Here is a 19,309-nt window from a genome sequence, read left to right on the forward strand (position 1 = left end):
TGTGAATAAATGCATCTTTCTTTCTTTGTAGTTGTGTGTGTGTTTGTGATCTCTCTTTCGCGAGCATTACCGAACCGCGCAAATTCAACTCGTGCATTCGCACTTTCACATTCTTCCCCTCGGGGAAATGCGGGGAATTTTTTCTCCACTTTCTTTCTTTCTTTCCAAATTCTTTATCAGTTTCAGTGACCCACCACATCCTCCCCTTTGCTTTTTGCTTTCCGAGGTTTTCTTGACTGCCAACTCTTATTTCTGTCGTGTGTGTATATATATATATATATATATATATATATATATATATATATATATATATATATATATATATATATATATATATGTGTGTGTGTGTGTGTGTGTTAGCGCTGGCTACCAATTGCCCTTGTCCTATGCTAGTCTATGCGTACATCTACTCCTCCCTGTCAATAGCCACTGGTTGCCCTAGTGCTCTTACAACTCAACACCACTTATTTCTCTTAATTTGAGCTAGCATATTTTGTCACGACGTTTTTCCCCAAGTGCAAGGCTATTTTTTTCTACTTTAAAAGTTATTTCTATCATTCTTTCCATGGCTCGATGGCACAACGTGAGTTTTCTTTCCATCTTGTCACTGAATCTCCTGGTATCTAAGCCACAGTCATCACCTGGCGTAGGCTTTGCTTGTATAGCTTTCTTTTCTGCGACAGAGGTAGCATAGTGCTTTTTCTCCAGAATATTTGCCGAATGAAGGTGAAAGCAGTACGTCATATCTTCTTGAGGTTTGGATTAGCATTCAAAGTTCACCACAAATATTCACCTTTATTTTGTGGTATTGCAGTAGCTATAGCATGAAATGTCCACTTGCTGCTCGTCTAAAATATTGCTTCCTCCTGACTCATATTCATCTGCAATCATACCCAAGGCTTCGTTACTACTCTCATATGGGTCCTAATCCAAAACCTCGGCGGATCATGACATCATATACAAGCGATATCCTTGAGCTGAAGTGTAGTTTGAACGCCGAGAGCCGTCGGCTTTGTGCGTGCTGCGGCGTTCTTGGCTGTTGACACGCGTTGCTCACACAAGTTGGCGTGGCGTTTCTTCGGGCATAACGAGCCGGTCGACTAAAATGCCGTTGGATCACTGACGCGGGCGTTGTGGTTTTTAAAGACGATAGTCTTTCTTGGGCTATTTCAACGCAGAAATTTTCGTCTGTGTGTCTGTGACTCGATTCAGCCACCCGGCCAAAGTGAAGTTGAATCTGCGCAATAGTCTTATACACCCACAGCCAAATCTAAACGTGTAAGTCAAGTGGCAATCTTCATATCTGTCAACACTGTTGAACAAGAACAAAACATTACGCAAATGTGAGGCAGAAAATCAACACAAAAGTGATATGTGCATATTCCTGTATTAAAAAAAAATTCATGGATGCTGGGTTTTTGCGATATCAAATGAAATACTACATGAACTGTAGAAAATCGTCCCCTGCTGTTGCCCGCGCCACTATAGCTCTTGGCGGAAGCTTCAGATGTGAAACGGCAACCGTAACGATGGGTGCCTGTAGATAGGTTCCAGGTTCCGCTTAGAATGCACGTGGAGCAGGGCAACGTGGTTTTTTAAACATTGTAATAGGGTGTCTCGAATCACGCGCGTCTCCGCTGTACGGCAGCGCTGGCATGGAGGCACCAGACTTGGAGCACTGGAACAAGGTAAATTTAAATTTACGTGAGCAAACATCTAGCGTGTTATCTTGGGAGGAATGAGACGGGAGAAGAACAGCATGAGAGGTGAACGGGAAGGAGAAGGGATGAATTCACTTGGCAGTGGCGCCAGTGGACTATCGTCTTTTGTCGACATTTGCAACGAAAGCAGCAGATACGCGGACATTTTTAGATGCGGCGCATCTCTTGCTCTGAGGCATGTCCCTCCTGCGTCGTCGTCGGTGGCGGCGGCGTCCGTCCGCAGCCCTCCTCCGTTCGCCTCTCCCACAGCTGTGTGCAACACTCTCACTCCGGCGCATTAGCATAACGACAGCTGGCGCGCTTCGTTGGCGCGCGCTTCGCTGCGTTAACGCTGCGTTAACAGCTGCTCCGGTACGAATGTGCGCGCATGCGCGACTTTCCTCCGCGGTCTCCTCTCCTTCAAGCGCTGTGAATATAAAGCGGGTATCGCGCTGGGTGGTGGCCGCTAAAACACGCGTACTCTCTCATTTCGCGTATGCATGTGCATGAAAATGTAAAATTGCCTCCATCGTCCCGTGTATGAGAACATCCGTATGTGATGGAGGCATCCTACGCGTTCACAATACGTTTCACGCGATGTAGAGAATCAACCCAGTGGAAACGCCAATTGAACCCCCAGATGCGCCGCATCAAACCAGGGTTCCCTCGCGGGGAGATGGAGGCAATTTTTACATGCCCTTAACGCCCGTAGCATTCGACGGTATCTTACCACTCAATGAACCGTGCGTTCCTTGGAATAACTAAAATGGATTACATCTCGCGATTGCAAAGAAACACTATAATCATACCGCATGTTAGTACGCCGGCAGAAAGAGTCGATAGGTATGTTGACACCGCTGTGGTGCACTTCTCCACATGCTCATTCTCTCCGTCGTTTCTGAGAAACACCATACCCCTGAGTCGCATTCTTTGTGCCGAACGCACCGCAAGACTAACTTACTCACGTGATCAGTCTTCGCTGTTCCAATGATTTATCATCCGCTGGGTGGGGAGGCAGTCGTTATCTAGAAGCGTCTTCTTGCACTAGGTCGCCACCTCAATCATCCTGACACGATTCTGGCATGCCTGTGCACTGAGACCCTAATGCGTCTCGGTGGGATAATACAAATAACAGCGCCACCGTCTCGGCTTACTTCTCGGTACAGGGCGCCTTAAGTTTTCTCCCGAAATTACCGAAATTACAGGCCCGTCATCTCTGAAAAGGGAATTATTTTGCAGGTTTGGAAAATCACGCTGGCCGATCTCCTAACGACCGATTTTAATGGATGTGCCGAAGCTAACAACAGTCCTGTTGCAGTTAGGAGTTATTTTTTAGCGATAACCAATCGAGGTCTCGCTGCGAGAGATGCTGTCATTTACTGATGACTTTGCTAAGCGTTCGTGACGCTTTACAAGAATTGATCACGCAACCCGCACATACGAGCAAGAATACCCCCCTTCTTCCTAACCATCCTACAGGCGGAATCAGTAGACTAACGTCTTCCCCGTACCATTTATTTCACCCCTGCCCTCCCGCCCTGCAATGTGAGAGGCCTAGTCGGGGTGGTACAGAAGCGAGGGTGGGGGTGTCGTAGAGAGGTGCAGTCGAAGCTCGTTAGATCGAACGCGTTGGAACACGAAATATGTTAGAATTATCCCTAGTTTGAATTCTCGGAGGTTTGTTTGACTGCAGGCCCAGCGCGACGTACCAATATTTCCAATGCATGCTCAATAAGGTAGGCCCTACTGCGCAATCATAGGAGCCGCGTATCCGACGTATTGATCGAGTACGGCATTCGCAATGCACATCTCGAGATCGGAACCATCAGAGCAGGAGCACACTTCCGTACTACGAGATGTGGTGCGCCGGTAGCAGCGGCTGCAAAACAAAATGGCTGTGGCTTAACTCGGCTGGCCGGTTATGCAAGCGAAAGCAGCGGAAGCACCGTTTGCCAACCGAACAACATGTCTAGTCAAACGTTCCGTACTGCTGGAGAGAGAGAGATAGATAACTTTATTACGCAATAGTGCGAGAGTGGTTCTTCAGTCCAGGAGCCCATGTGCTGTCAGGCTGCCGTAGCCCTGGTCACAAGCAGGAGCTGGTCCTCAGGTCGACAGCTGGACAGCAGTATCTCCCACTGCTCAAGGGAAGGGGACGGGTTCAGGAGCGGAAGGTCTGAGTGTTTTGTGCAATCGTATAATAAGTGCGTCACAGTTCTTGGTTGCTTGCAGAATTCACACTTATCTGAGTACTGTATAGGAAAGAGTAAATGCATACGGATAGGGTGGGGGAAAGTGCCCCCTTGAATTTGCCTGATTGTGGTTTCTTCGCTTTTGGTCAAAGATGTATGAGGACTGGGGGAGGTCTGTCTCGTGGTTCGGTAGTATTGGGAAGGTGAGGAGAGGTGCGAAAACAGCCCCGGTTTCAACGGCTCGGTGAGTGAGCTCTCGTGCCAGTCGATGGGCAAAATTGTTGCCCGTCAATGCAGAGCGGGTGGGAGTCCACACAATGCCCACCCGATGGGCAGGCGGATGTTCTCTCAGAAGTCGGCATGCACTCACTAACGCTGTTTCGTCAGTTTCCAAAGCCGTCATCGAAACCAGGCGTCCATTGCCGCCTCTGCAACTAGCCTCTGCCTCTGTCGCTGATGGAAACACTCGCTGAACTACGCCAATATTGCTTTCGCAACAAAAGACACACCGAACCCCAATAGCAAGAATAGCCAGGGGGGCGCATGAAAGCACCGGTCTGGAACATCCATCAGTGTACATACCAAAAGTAATTGCCATGGTGGTCCGACCGAAGACGACGACAAGGTCGTTTCAGCACGCAGGCAGCACGCCCGCAATAATTTGGAATCAGCCAATGCAAAACTGAATGCCATTGACGTGCTGTCTCTTTGCTGTGTGCCCAGCAGGTCATGTAAAAATATATTTGTGGACACCAGACTGGGGCTTTTATGCCGCAGAATGTACCCTTCCAAATGTCGTTTGAGACGGGTTATCTTGTTCAAAGTAACTGTCGCGGGTGTTTCATATTCGAAAGAATTAGTGTTTGTACGAATTCAAATGAACGTCAACTTGCCGGGACCTATAGTCAGCGCAAATGTTCTGCTGGTTCAAATTATGCAACTTCGAATTAAAGGTGTTCGACTGTACGTCGTCTTCAACTTACCAGCAGGCGATTATGATTGTAAGCAAAAGATTTCACTAGTCACCGTAGTTAGGACGGTGGAACTTGCGCGTGCGAAACCTCTTACCAGACTCATGTGGTCTTGTAGCACCATCATGGACATTTGAGTTTTCCCATATGGAGGGTGGCGCAATCGTCGATAGAGGACGAGTTGAAAGTCCCTAACTTTTCATTTTGCTCGCGGCGACATGCTTCTACTGCGCATTCGCAGTGAACTCATCTATCGGGGAGCAGCACGTGCAACTGGGAAGCGGGGCAGACCAGAATATAACAGGGGGAAAGACGTTCCACGAGGTTGTTGCCGTATTTTGTAAGGTGCGCTATTCTTACTTGCAAAAGGAAAGCCCGAAGAAGTGAACATCCGAAAAGCGTGCCAGAAGGTTTCGCATCGGGTTTCTGCTTGCACAAAAGTTGTCCAACCCCGCGCTTTGAGTGCAGCAACTAGTACTTTGTCGGAGACGAACGTCCCTGCCCAACAACCCCGCGAAACATGCGCACTTTAAAACAGGCAGTGGATAGGGGAATATTATTTACCGCTATATGCACACAGATTAGTAGATGTGCATATTTCGGCAGGCTACACTGGTGGTAACCTTTGCCGTTATGTCGTGTTGAAAGCCGTGTTATTGAATGAACATTTTTCTAACCCCGTATCGGCACAATTTATCAACACGGAGACATGGAAATCTTACAGTCCTTATGTGGGTGTGGGCCAATTCATATTGCTTTTATTCCTTAGAATAACGTTCCTCTGCTAATCAAAGGAAATTCAAACGAAAGTACTTCTGGGAGTAGCTTTGCCTTGGGGCAGCTTTTAGCGCAACCGCGCCAAGTTCATAGTATGAGCATTAATAAAACGCCGCATACAGTGTTATTATTTTTATTCATTCGTTTCATCTGCCCTTCAGTTAGCTCGGCCGCAGCTCCGGACAAACTCGTTCAAGTTAGCGCATTTTGTCGCCCGGCTGTCTCCTTCTACCGGTGCTGACTCAAAAGCCGTGCTCCAACTATTTGAGGTCTTCTCCCCCGCCCCCCTTTGCCCTTCTGACAGTCAGGAGGGAAGAATGGCATTCCCCCGGCTTTGCTCAGGGAACAAAACAATGGCCCCGGCGGCAACCATTCCTTGCGCTCCCGCCGTCGCGGAGGGGAACGGAGCACAGTAATCCCGATAAGAGGGGAGACCGAGCGCCTTCGGAGCCCCTCACGCTATCATCACTACAGTCTCGTTCAAGCATTGTTTTAACTTGCTGCATGTGCCCTTTGTGCTTGCTTTCCTCCTCATTAGGCTGTGCCCTCTCCACATCGCTGATACCGCATTACCACATTTCGTCCCTTGAAACCTCGACAAATAACAGCTTCGCTGTTAATATACCGTACTGAGATGGTAAATGGGGCTGTCTTGTGACGGCGTCCCACCCGGGTCTCGTCGAAGCGTCATGACAGGACTTAAACCTCTGCCGGGAACATCAATGTCGTAAAAAAACTAACAATAAACGCACTGGAAAATCGTGTTTTAAATGCATTTTTCCCCGTTCTTGGCCTTTTTTTGTACTTCGCCGTATTCTTAGTCGAACGTGGCTGTGCAAGCCACAAAAGCCGCGAAGCCAAGCACCTAACGAGGTATTTGCAGCTGGGAAATCTTGGTTCATGAGGATGCTCGTAGTGCGCTCCAATTTTTTGCTGACAGGCCTCCTTCAGCGACGAGTTGCCCTCGTCTACGCTACGGTGCATTGAAACGCCCGCCTCGTGAACACTGGCAGGCTCTTCCTTGGCGACAAGACACCGCCACTACACACCGGGTGTCGCTGGTGAAATTACTTGCGACTACTGCTGTCATCCGAGCACGCGTCTGCGTAATTTCGGAAATTGTGCAAAGATTTTTTGATGGAAAAGATGCGTCGTGCGCTCCATTAAAAAGGATTATTTCAGAATAGACGAAACCAGTAAGTTCTCATTTCAAAAGCTCATTGCACTCAGGTGCTGCGCCTCCTTCGTAGTAGCTGAGTGGCCGAAGCGGCAAGCGCAGATGACGACAGCGATAAGTGACGCGACTGGGGGCAGTGATCGGGTGAGCGTTTCGCAGAACTTCGCGCCGGCGCTGTCCCGTGTCGCGCTATTTTTTGAGCTGGCCAGAAAGTGTCTTGCAGTGCAAACTGCCGTGCGGCTCCAATGGCCCGTCGCCAGTGGCTGACGCCGGCCGGAATGCTGGCACCAATCGTGTCCTGTCATCTCATTCCCGCGCCCCGTACCGTCTACGGCATCGTCTATTACAAGTTGACTTCGCTGCATGACTACTGCTTCTCACTGAGATTGCAGAACGGTACAAATGCACTAATTTTAGGACCACCGGTGAGGGGCAGCAGAGAAGCCGAGCTTGATTTCCCAACAAACGAAGCGAGTCATGAATCTGTTTCTGGTTGCGGACGTCTATGCGAGGTTTTCCTCCAATTCCACCCATAATACGGTCGTTTGGAAGCACCTTTAAACTGAACTCCGGGGGAACTATAGTCCCTTATAAGGGACGTTGGCCGTAATTGAGAAAGAACAAGAGTCTGATGCGAGGTTTTTCATGGTTTAAGCCAATAGAGAACGGAGCAGGAAGGGGACAGAGAACAACAAAAAGACGAGACAGGCGCCCACTACGAAGTAGTTTGTTCAAAAAAAAAAAAGCGTAGACATAGTCGCTAGGCGAACGTGGTTGCCAGACCGGTGAAGGAAATAGGCTAGCTTGAGGAGATTCACCCTTCTCTTGCAGAAATGAATTTGGATCATTGGTATACTAGTTCCGTTAGGTAACAATGGGGGAAGAGGGGAAGAGATTAAACTTCGAACTCGGGTTTTGATTGCTGTTTCGTGAGGTAGGCGCACAACTTTTGCCGTGATGGGTCCAGCTCGTCCGAGCAAAGCTTCTACAACCTTTCATGCATTCCACACTTGTCGTTGCTGTAGGTGGTGGTACCCAAGTACCAACGGTTGTTCCTTTAAAGCAATGGACGAAGTGGGTGTAATGAAACGAGTGGAAGGATCGTCCAGGGCTCTTTTTCCATATAGACCAGGGCTTTTCGGCCATCCGGATGCAATATCGCCAACGATGCTTGTGTTGATCAAGCCAGGAGATTTTAGGTTTTGCGGGCTGACCACCAGGAATACAAGTGATACATTTTCAGACCACCGAGTGTAACGGGGTAAGTGGGGCTATTCCTAAATAAAATCTGAGTCTTCTTTACCCCACAATGTTGGAAAAACTTCAAATACATACGGGAAATGTCTCAACCAGATAATAAACGCGTATTACTCGCAGCGCTAGTAATTTGATATGAGCTTCGCGCTACTGTCACGGCTTTTATTTATTTGAGCGTACGAGAGAAACTGCTAAATTGTGAGTGAAAATGCCACAAATATAGATCAACGGGCTTATTGCGTGCCGGCCCCGTCGATCATCGATCATGGACAGGGTTTTTTTGTAATTTTGCTTTTAGGGGAGTAATGTGCGCTTGTAATGAAATCTGCCTCCTCCCAAGTTCTTATTTAGGTGTGAGCGATCGGTCTAAACTCGGGTTCCTAACGGACATTTTTTTTTCGGCCGTAATTTTGCCACCTTTGTCGGCGTTGCTCCATCATCCCGCTTTCTCACTAAGTGAAGGAGACAGAGGGAGAAAAAAAAACGTTTCCCGGGCAATCGATCCGAGGAGGTCAATGCACTTTTCAGCGGGAACTCTTACTTTGGCTGGCCGAGTAATTATGCAACGCGAATTCGGGTGAAAATTGGTTTTATTGCAAGCTTACTCTCTCAGAGCGGACTTTCTGCGGCCGCGAATGCGGAGACAGAAAGTCCGCCCGACAACCGCGGCAGCCTGCTTTTGTAGCTGTTCAAAGGCAACCCTGCATGCTTAATACTGCTTAATGGAATCGCTGCTTAACGTGTGGGGCGAGGTCCAATAACGGCTTGGCTTCCCATTCGACGCACCGCAGAAGAACGTCTGAGCGGCAATAGTTTTTTAACAGACAGACGTTGTTCTGAGGTTAAACGCACTTCCTTCGGAGATTCCGTTAGAATGGCACACACCGTCTGCCATATTTTGTTTACAATCAGGGCAGCGATGGTTTCTTTGTGCGCAGAAATAACTTGGTGCAACTAGTTTTTTGTCTGTATCTGCGGAACCATCTTATCCACCTCTGTGAAGCTCGATTTTCCTCATTGCAGATTAGTTCTCAAGATGTCATATTTTAGAGGCCATACAACACTGGACCGGCTGCTTCTTACATCTGATATTTCTTGTTTGTCGTTTATTTCAGCGCAACTGACGACCCAATTGCCATTCTTCGGTCGGATCGATCAGTTTAACGTCGCCTTCTCATTCCCACTAAAATAATGACTTGCGTAGATGTCTGAATGTGCCTCGTTTATAAAATTGACACCGTTGAAAATTGATTTAAGTTTTGCCGTGAAATTGAGCAGAAAGCGTTCAAAGATGCACGAACCAGCCCACTTTCGGACTATTCTGACAAGTACCCCTAAAATGCAGTGTTGAAATAAAGCAAAAATGAAGAAGGAACACAGTAGCTATATGTTTCGCTCGTGGATTTCCCCTGCGACGCAGCTTAACACTGACTCGATCGTAATCGTTAGTCACAATTCATTGATATTCAAACTTGGGTATTTTTTCAAATCTGCTGATTGTCCCATTGTCGACTATCCCGTTAGCGAAATCGCTACAGAAATACCTTAGCGGCTCCGGAGACCGTATTACAATCTGCGTCTTTGCGTAGCGGTAGACGGTTGAAATTATCATTTTTTTAAATACGTCGAACACATCTAAGTTAAGAATATCAGGTAAACCGTTTGGCGCACTTCTAGCTAAGTGAAGGACCGCAGCCACTATCCCTTGTTCTTGATTTTTTTTTCGTATTCTGTGTGCTCTAATTGCAACTTTTGGTTTGTACTTGGTGTGTTTTATTTGGTATTTTGTCGTCTTTAACATGTTCCTATCGCATCAAAGACATTTCCTCGGTTTGCATTTTATTTCGCTTATGCCATTCGTAGCTGTTGCGTTTTCGTCCTAATTGTTAATAAATCGTGAGAGTTCCTCATTCTGTTTGGAGTGAAGCCTTGAGTGGTGCCGCCATTCTTCAATATTATTAAAACAAACCCATGCACCGATTGAGTAGCAGGAATAGCGACAGCGGGCTACGAGAAGCAAGTTGATCGCGGACCAGACGCTTGGGACTAAAGGGGCCCCGACTACAAAATACAACTCTGTTGATTTGGAGAGAACAATCCTTTTATAACCGACTCAGCTCAGCTGCAGCCACGAAAGACGTTTTTGAGCCGAAGGAAACGCAAAAAATATTGAATTACATTCCGGGCCATCACCGCTAACGTGAAACCTGTGGAGGGGCGAAGCATGCAGTGTATAAGTACATTCCTGGCGCCTTGGCGTTTTTGCCGACGGAGATGAAACCGTTGGGAGTTAGAGGTAGACAGCTTTGCTGTAAAAGTCTCTCACCTTTGAAGCATGAAGCTCTCTAGCGCGAGGCGTAGACGAGTGTCCCGGTGTTTTTTTAGTACACATGTTTTAGCACGAGGTGTAAACAAGTTTCCCTGTGACTACATGAGAAGATGGTTACGATGACGACGACGACAGGAGACGGCAACAGCCCCAGCCCCTTAGGGGCTTCGCCCCTAAAACACCTTCATATTTTGTCTTGTTATAGGCAGGAGTGACGCAGTAGTGGGTAGCACTAAAACCACTGTTGTCGGTGTGTTAATTGCACGTTTTCATCCAAATAGTACGATCGAACCGAACTAGGGGGCCCTCTAAATCGCCGAGTCGTGTTTCTTGGATCTCCCTTTGGTCTGCGGCTGCCAGTCGCTCAAACAAAATTCTGTGACGTCATAGTGACGTCATCGAAAAGTTGCTGTGGTGTCACCACTGCTTCGTCTGTTTTCCTCAATATCTCCAGTATTTGCTTGAAGTTGTGATAAAATTGGCATCATTGTTATCAGGACGCGGCGGTGTTTTTAATTAGGCGAACTTCTGTTGTGTCTTCGTGGCCTCTTTAAAATAATGACTAGAGGAAGATCTGTCGGCCGGGCATGCAACGACGTACATTCCACGATCAGGTTAGTGGAAAGAAGATTGGAGGCACTTTTCCTCCCGATGTACTGGCTCACCTCGAAACGATTTAAAAGGCGAGAAAGAGTCGCATGACGACGAAAAAAATTGGCGAAGGTTGCACTAAGTCGGTCAAGGCTTGAAACATAGCGAAGCTAGGGGATTTCTTTCTGTGTAAGCACACAGCGCCACCCATTGCATTAGCTTTGAAATGGTTTGTTTACATGTTCCGTCGTCGCTATTCACTACGGTAGTGGTCATCGTCATATCCATCTATATCCTAATGCGCGACTGGCGGGCCCGGATCGTTTTGTCCGCAGGCTTACACATCTCTCCCAAAGTGTAACGCGTCACCAAGATTGCTACAACCGGCGGCAACCGGCTTTGCGAACTGGGCGTCTGTAGAGCGACCTGTCCTGTGCGGACGGACGGGGCGCGACGAAGGGAACTCTTTTCTTGGTATTTTTTTTTTACTTTTTTTTTTGAGCGCCTCGCGGAAGCCTGGACGATGCCGGGAGCTCTTCGAAAAGCGCGTGATCACTTGCGCGGTATACGGCGTGAGTAACTATGACCCAACATTTTGTGATGACGTGGCATTCCGCACACATTACAGCCAGCAGAAACAGCTTCGCTAATAAAAAACGCACCACAGAAGCTTATAGGAAACTTTGTTCCAGCGATGTTCACGTCGCGAAAGATAAGGTCAGCATCGCGTTCACTACGACACAGCTGCGTGGTGAGCTGATTGCCAGTATCTAAGCTCAGTCTTTGTATGTACTTTGCACTATTCTCATTGTATACATATACATGAAGCGAAGGTGGTGCAGTGACTATGCAGGTCTAGGGAACATCTACTCACAACAGCCATAAGGCGCTGACGTCACAAGGTAATGGCTGCTACAGTTTGCCAATTTACTTTAACGACTGTTGAAGTGTGACAGAGGAAGCACGAGCTGCGATCACTAGTTCGAGCCCCGGTAGAATATGGAATAATGCGAACACACAAGAGAGATCGAACTTGGGGCGCGCAGGGAGGTGGGATTTAAAAAAAAAACAACAGAAGTATGCAGATGTGCCGAAAGAGAACCTTCGTAACACCACTCCTCGTCTTACGCCATTTCCCCGTGCGCAATTACAGATTCTCATAAGGCGCACGCGGCCCAGTGTGGCGTTGAGAAACCCTCCGTGCAGCAGAATACAACTTCCCCGCCGCCACATGTATTACGTCACCAAAAACTTTCGGCGCAGCAATGTTTACCAGGTTTCAACACCAAGAGGGCTCATTCCGCAGGTTTCTGCTTACGGAAAGTTTGCCTTTGCTTTCCAACGAGCTATTGCGTCAATTCTTTGTTTTTGTTCCGCGAGTCACTTCCAACATCTGATTTCTTCGAAACCCGCGGCTGTCGAAACGGAACTATGATTGAGAAATCGAATTTCCTTTTTTTTTTTTACTTGGTCAGTGGAGATCTACAATGGTGGACGAATGGAGCGTGTCGACGAAAGCATGAATCACAGCAGAACAGTTGCGTAATTTCCTTTCGTGGAGGTCAAGTTACGGCATAACGTAGGCTCGCCCCGTAGCCAATGTGTCGCTTGTGACCGTTAAACCTTCATTTGGGTAATGGATGATATTGTGACGGCGTGCTGACGTTACACACATTCGAGACTTGGGCTTCGCGCCAGCTGAACCATGCTGATATTTCCACTACTGTCAAAATAAAAAAAAAATGTCTCGTTGACGGCACTGGTGGACAGGATATTAAAGTTTGGTGGGGAAACTAGAAGCTCCGCGAGTACTTTTGCTGTCTCACGGGCTGATGGTCATATTCTGCCCACAGGCGACAAAAAGTTATTAGTTTAAGCTGCATTATTTCACCCTATTTTAATTCTCAAGACAACAACTTACGAAGTTAAGAAAAAAAAACCTGGGCTAATTCGCGATTTCGGATGTTCTCACACGAGCTATTTTGCAGTGCTGCTAGTTGGTTCGTGATTCTTGTTGATGTGTGAATTCTGCAATAAGAATGATATCTTCGTGGTCTAAACTTTTTTTTTAAGGTACGCACAGGGGGGATTTAAAGAAATAGGAACAACGAAGCACACAGCCTCCGATACATGCCGCACCGCCTGGTTGCACTATCAGTAAACTGCGCCCATGCGTAGTTCTTTCAGAGCGTTTGAGAGTGTGGCGTACTGTTAGGGGAAATGTTTGATGAAGAAACTACGCCCGTCATTTATTTTGAGGCATCTTTATACGCTCTGCCTCCACTTAGCATCCTGTTATCTACTACATTCGGGAGCCAGGCGCGCAGTAGGCTGATTGTAGCTAGCATGATGCCCTTGAACGATCATCCTGCTCAGTGGTGACGCACCGTGAAAAGACGCCTCAAAATAAACGGCCGGCGTCGCTTCTTGATCGACCATTTCCTATAAATGTTGGCCACACTCTCGAATGCTCTGAAAGAACTACGCATGCGCGCAGTTTACTGAAAGTGCAGCCAGACTGCGGCATGCGTCGGAGGATTCTACGTTGTTGGCTTGTCTTTTAGTCCCCCGTGTACACTCTTGGAATACCAGCTTCGACGTTTTCTAGGTGGTTCGTTTTCGTTGGCAGTGTGCATATCACTTTCGGGCTACTTTCTTGCCGGCGATTGCTGTATTTCACGCGGTGTAAGCTGCACGAAGCAGTCGCATAAATGTGTCATGCAGCCGCATAGAAATTATAGGGGGAAACATAGTTCCGGTCGTGGGGACGACAACTTTGGGCTGACTCCTAAAACTCGTGTCGACTAGCAACAACCGTAAAACTAGCGTCACTAGTGAGGCTTGTGCGCAGAGTGAAATCGTTCGTCAACTTTTGGGGCATTGTACTGATCTGCAAAACGACTGTGAGAGGTGGTGTGTAGCGCGTTTAGGCATTGGAGTAATTCACACCCCTGTGGCAACAAATAGGGAACGCTAGAATGCATATTCGCCGGTTTTCGCTTTGCACTTTACCTTGCGCATTCCGCTCGCGTGAGAACAGTTTCGCGTGCCATCCGCTCCCGTGGAGCTCACGCAACCAAGCGCCTGATTCCATTTGAAAAAAATCGCAACGCGTTCGCGGATGTCTGCCGGCCACGCACGTGAGCGGCCAGCGATAAAACGTTGGTCTACACGATGCGAGGTGCGTTGTACTCGGCCTGCTGCGGTCATCGGCGCTGCAAGCACAGCGGGTTGTTTGTGTGTGGTTTGAAGGAAAGGAAAAGGAATGGAAGTGTCCTGAGGATATCTTTGAGCTCGGCAGGGAGCCCACCTGCATACAACCAAGTGCGGGGGGAAAAGAAGCAGAGAGGGAGTGGAAGGATAAATTAGCGAGAGAGAGAAAGAAGAATAAAAGATATGGCAAAGTTAGTGCAGGTAAATCGGTCATTAATGCGTCAGTCCGGGCTACAGCCGCCGTGTGAGGCCGGTCGTTTCCAGGTCGTCTCCAAGACTTTCCGTTGGGTCAAAACAGATAACTGGGCGAGTTGGTTTAGATTAATCTTCACTAGGCGCAAAAAGACGCGGACGAAGGACTTAGACGCCCTGTTTGTGTCTACCTCTGTCATTCGTCCGCGTCTTTTACGCCTAGTGAAGATGATTCCCGTTGGGTGACCGCAGGCCTCTTCGGGAACAGAAGGTCCGTCATGCCAGCGCGGGGAAGGTCTCGACGCTGGAGCACTCGGTGGAGCTCTGCTTCCACCGCTGCGTAGAGGGGGCAGAAGCAGAAGTTCACCAACTAGCCCGCCTCTACATTTTGCTCCAGAAGCAGAGTAGATGCTCCAGCGTCTCCGATTGCGAAAAGTTCCCGCGTGCAGAATAGCGCTGCCGGTTAAATGCCCGCATCTTGGGCGCTTCAGTATTTTGTGCGAAAGCGTAGGGGTACCTTGGAGCGAAAAAAGGCTTTGGCAAGAGCTGCGAAAGCGGTTATACGGCGTCCGTACCCATTGGCTGCGTCTGGTCATGCGACCCCATACTAAAGACGGCGTTGTGGCTAAATAGCCAGATGGACATCTGGGGGCGCAGTGGAGCGCTTGCAGGACGCCGGTATGCGCTGGCCTGACTTCAGGTCTCACTTTAGGCTTAACGTTACGCGCCACGACGTCGTCGTGGCTAAAGGGCCAGCCGAACTGCTGGGGGCGCAGCGAAGTGAAGAGGCGGGGGTGGGCGGTCTCAGATTAGTTCGGTGAGCAACTTAACAACCAGCCACTGGACAGTAATTCAACTTAATGATGCACCCGCCTCGGTGGCTCAGTGGCTAAGGCGTTGTGCTTCTAAGCCCGAAGACTGAACCCGCCGTGGTGGTTGCTTTCGAGATGGAGGCGAAAAGCGAAAACGCCTGTGTGCCGGGAATTTGGGCGCACATTAAAGATCGCCAGGTGGTCAAAACTAATCCTGATTCCTCCAAATACGGCGCGCCTCTAAACCCCATAATTTGAAATTTTCATCAAACGTGGACAGCATGGCCCGTATGTGTGCGGTAAAATCGACAACGGATCTCGAAAAGAACCCGCAGCGTTCCGATGCTTTCGCCAATCACACGTAAGTGGACTTTGTAGTTTCGTGCTTAATTTTTCGCTTCTTGAAATGCAGCACTTCCGCGCCACCATTTCGTTCGCCGTACCCTGACCTGTTTCCAGATATGATTCAAGAGCCCCTTTTTATCGAATTAAACGAATTCGGGGCAGGATTCTCCCGTTTCAGATTAGAAGTGTTCAAATATTTACGCCCGCCCGTACGCTTCCTCCCCTAGAGCGACTTCTTCCGCTCTTTTTCCTTAGTCGGGACTCGTTCTTTTTTGGCCCGCATAGCGAAGCGGTTCCCTCCAATATGTTCACCAGTAATTTCGCGCAACACAGCATTTATTGAATTGTACCAAGTTCGCTTTGCTTACATGCATTTTGTTACCGGCCGCGCCTGTACCAACTGGTTAGAGTGCGACCGTTTGCGCATCCCTCGTGGGTATTTCTCACGTTTTCGACGACCGCAACTCGTCGTTTGCCCGGAGGGACCGGGCCACAAAATTGGGGTCGCGACACTGCAGCGCGCCCGCCATGTTGCCACGCCCTGTATGCATGTACAGATTCAGAGTTGTCGCGGAACCACCACGAAACGCGAAGGGGACGCAATAAAGCGGCACCAACAAAGAAAACTGAAATCGAGTGCCGAGAAGAAGAAAGAGGCCTCGAAAACGAATCGGGGCCGCCTTAAGCGCCCGACGCAGCCTCGCGAATCTGAGGGGAACGGCGCACGAAATTGGGCTGCTTGCTTCTTATTCTGCTCCCCTGCCGCACTCTGTACATAATAACCCCGCCAAGGCGCGGGCGAGCGAATACGAAATAAAAATAGGTTCTCAAAACTAAGCTAAAAGTAAGTTGAGGGGGGGGGGGGGGAGAAAATCGAATGGGGGAAGATAGAGAAGCTAAAAAAGAATATAAATGGCCAACGCACCGTACGCGAGGAGCATGCATAGGGAAAGAGGAACGTGCAAAAATGAAGCAACTATGCCAAGTGGAAGAAATATGCGGGGAGCAAAAAAAAACAAAAACAAAAGCAGAGGATAAGGTAGCGCAGGGAGAAGGGCTGCTTTGATGGAGAATAGCAATGCAGAGGGAAATGCTTCGCGCGTGCGCAGTGCGCGGCCGCAGCCTCGTACATGAACGAAGACGTGCACTTTGTAGAGCAGGGCCGCCAGGAACGCGAAGGGTGAGGGCCGCGGCGCTGAGGGCAGGATGCAGACGGCGTGTATACCGTGTATACTTATACAAACACTATATACACGTTATTCGGCGCGCTGCTCGGGAAAGCCTGCAAGCAGCGCCGACCCGGGCGGGGGGAGCGTTGGAGGGCGCGGGTCGAAGAAGGCGAGACCCTCCGTGTGCGCCCGCTTCTTTGCCTATGCCCCTTGCTCTTGGGCGCTTCAGCTCGCGATCCGAGAAGCTTGACACGTCGCCCGGGCGTCAATAAATCGTACGCGGCTCCTCGCGTGGGCGCTCATTAATCAATGACAGGGTGTCCGTGCCTACGGAAGGCGAAACCCTCCCACCCCGCTTCCACCCGTATACGAGCAAGCGCGCTCGGGATCACCCCCCACCCCCTTTCCGTTCCCTCCCCCTCGTCTCCCATTTTCTATTTCACCACGTCCCTCAACAGCCGCCGTGCGTGCCGACGCCGTCGCGGTGGTCCCTGGAAAATTTTCAGGCTCCCTTGAACACGAATGACGCCATGTATATGCGTGTAGCATCGCGCTCTTTTCATTTGTTGCTGACCGCCGCTGCGGCGTTGCGTCAGCCTGTGCGGTTTTCAAAACTTGTGCTGCACGAGTGCGCACTTGTCTGACATTGCGCAAGTGTGCGAGGCCGCCGGTTGTGGCCTCGGGGCTTGCTTGTTTGGGTGAGAATGACCGGAGAGTAAAAAGGGCATTTGAAATGCACGCGCTCAATGCGGTGAGAGTTTGCAACATGAGGAGTTTTTGTGAAGTGCTGTCGGCAACAAAAGTTCGAAGAATGTGGTTGCTACTATTTTGTTTCTCCCTATCTCCCCTCCCAGCATCTGCTCGCGTTAGCAAATGATGTCCTCGGGTGTCGAGAACCATATGGGAGAACAATTTCGTGTGCGTAGATTTATTTGCGACGGCATCTGGAAAATCTGAAACGCCCCTCTGTCTAACGACGGCGAAGGTTGAACGCGAAGCTTTCCCGTGAGGATTCCTCTGTTGATACGAAAACCTAAAGCAGGCTTCACCTCTGAAAGAGTATATTTGAGGCGGAGTGTGCTTTACAGGTGGAAGCTGGCTTTCCTTTAGTGGGTTTTTAGGTGGACTACAGATGCCATAAGTTGGAGATAGAAAGCTTCGCTTTAATCGTCGACCGTGTTGGAAGGGCGCATCGGATGAACGTCGGCTGCATAGCGAGGGACGAAGGTTTGATTCCGAGCAAAGTAATCGTTTTTTCTTTGAATTCACCCACGATCATCATCATAGTCCGAGAAAGTTGGCTTTCCTGCAGTGGGTTTTAAGTTGATTATATATACAGACGCCATCAGCGCGACATAAAACGCTTCGCTTTAATAACGTACGCACGCAAGGGATGTCGCCGCTCTCGCCTCACCAAGGAACCGTTCATGAGCGACAGCAAGAAAAGAAAGAATGACAGGAACAAAATGAAGAGTACATACAAGCTGGAGACGCAATGCAGGCTCCCATGATGTTATGGTTGGCCAGTTGGTAGGGCATCTTGAAGGGGTTAACAGCGCACATAGACGAGGAGAATGAAGAGGGAAAAGACAAAACGCTGATACTTTGATGCTGATGAATTGGCGCTGATACGCTGATACTCTGAGCAAACGGTTTGTCCTCTATTTTCTTTCTTGGTTGTACTCGACAAAGTGTGCTGTTAATTCCTTCAAACAATGAATGCGTCGTTTTAGCAAACAGTGCTGCATGCCCTTCCTTAGCTGAAACCCGTTCCATCAAACTTTCTTTGTCGAGCGCCGCTGATTTTTGGTCTTGTCACTGCCTGCCGCTATTCAGGTTCTCTTGTGTGAGATCAAACGTTTCTCTCTCTCCCCATGCGCAGGTTACGGCAACATAGCGCCGCGCACCAACTGGGGCAAGATCGTGACCATCCTGTACGCGATCGTGGGCATCCCGCTGATGCTGCTCTACCTGACCAACATCGGCGACATCCTGGCCAAGGCGTTCCGCTACGTGTACGGCAAGCTGTGCACCTGCCGGCCCAGCGGCAGCCAGCGCAGGCGCCGCCCGCTGCAGGCCAACCACCTGCAGCGAAACTCGGTGGCCGAGAACTACCGCGTGCACCACATCGTCTCGCACAACGCGCTCGACGGACAGGAGAAGCTGCGTGCCTGCGACGACCAGGTATGCGTATGACGACGACGAGAAGGATGGGGAGGGGGGGAGGGGGCGATGAATTCTTTTAGCACCCCATGACGCGGAGATCAACGTCTTTTGTGAACTTGTGTTCAATTCTTCAGCTAAGCTGACTATGTATTTCAAACTGCGCCAAGGGACGAGACGAAAAAAAGAGAACTTCACAGACCGGGCGCAGTGATCCTGTACAGTTGTCTTCTTGGTCCTGTGGAGTGCTCTTTTTTTGTGATGCCTTCAGGCGCTGTTTCAAATATGAATATGTAACCTGCTCATAATCTGAAACGGTGGAGGATGACGAACGACGATATAGAAGACGTCGACAAAGCGCAAAGCGCCAGAGCACTCAAGCTACGCGCGAGAGATTGGGTGAAATGAGCGGTAGCGGGAC

At 49.2% G+C, this 19,309-nt stretch overlaps 1 protein-coding gene across 1 annotated transcript in view; it reads left to right on the forward strand.

Moving 5' to 3' along the window:
- The window catches only part of LOC144147143 (TWiK family of potassium channels protein 7-like), a 219,082-nt gene that overhangs the window by 174,311 nt on the left and 25,462 nt on the right, over positions 1–19,309 (forward strand). Inside the window, exon 2 of the mRNA XM_077679213.1 lies at positions 18,608–18,909. Coding sequence (XP_077535339.1) covers positions 18,608–18,909 — 302 coding nt within the window. The remainder of the gene's footprint in view (positions 1–18,607; positions 18,910–19,309) is intronic.

Source organism: Haemaphysalis longicornis, unplaced genomic scaffold, assembly GCF_048455015.1.
Source record: "Haemaphysalis longicornis isolate Haplotype H1 unplaced genomic scaffold, Haemaphysalis longicornis Haplotype H1 scaffold_7, whole genome shotgun sequence".
Taxonomy (NCBI): Eukaryota; Metazoa; Arthropoda; class Arachnida; order Ixodida; family Ixodidae; genus Haemaphysalis; species Haemaphysalis longicornis.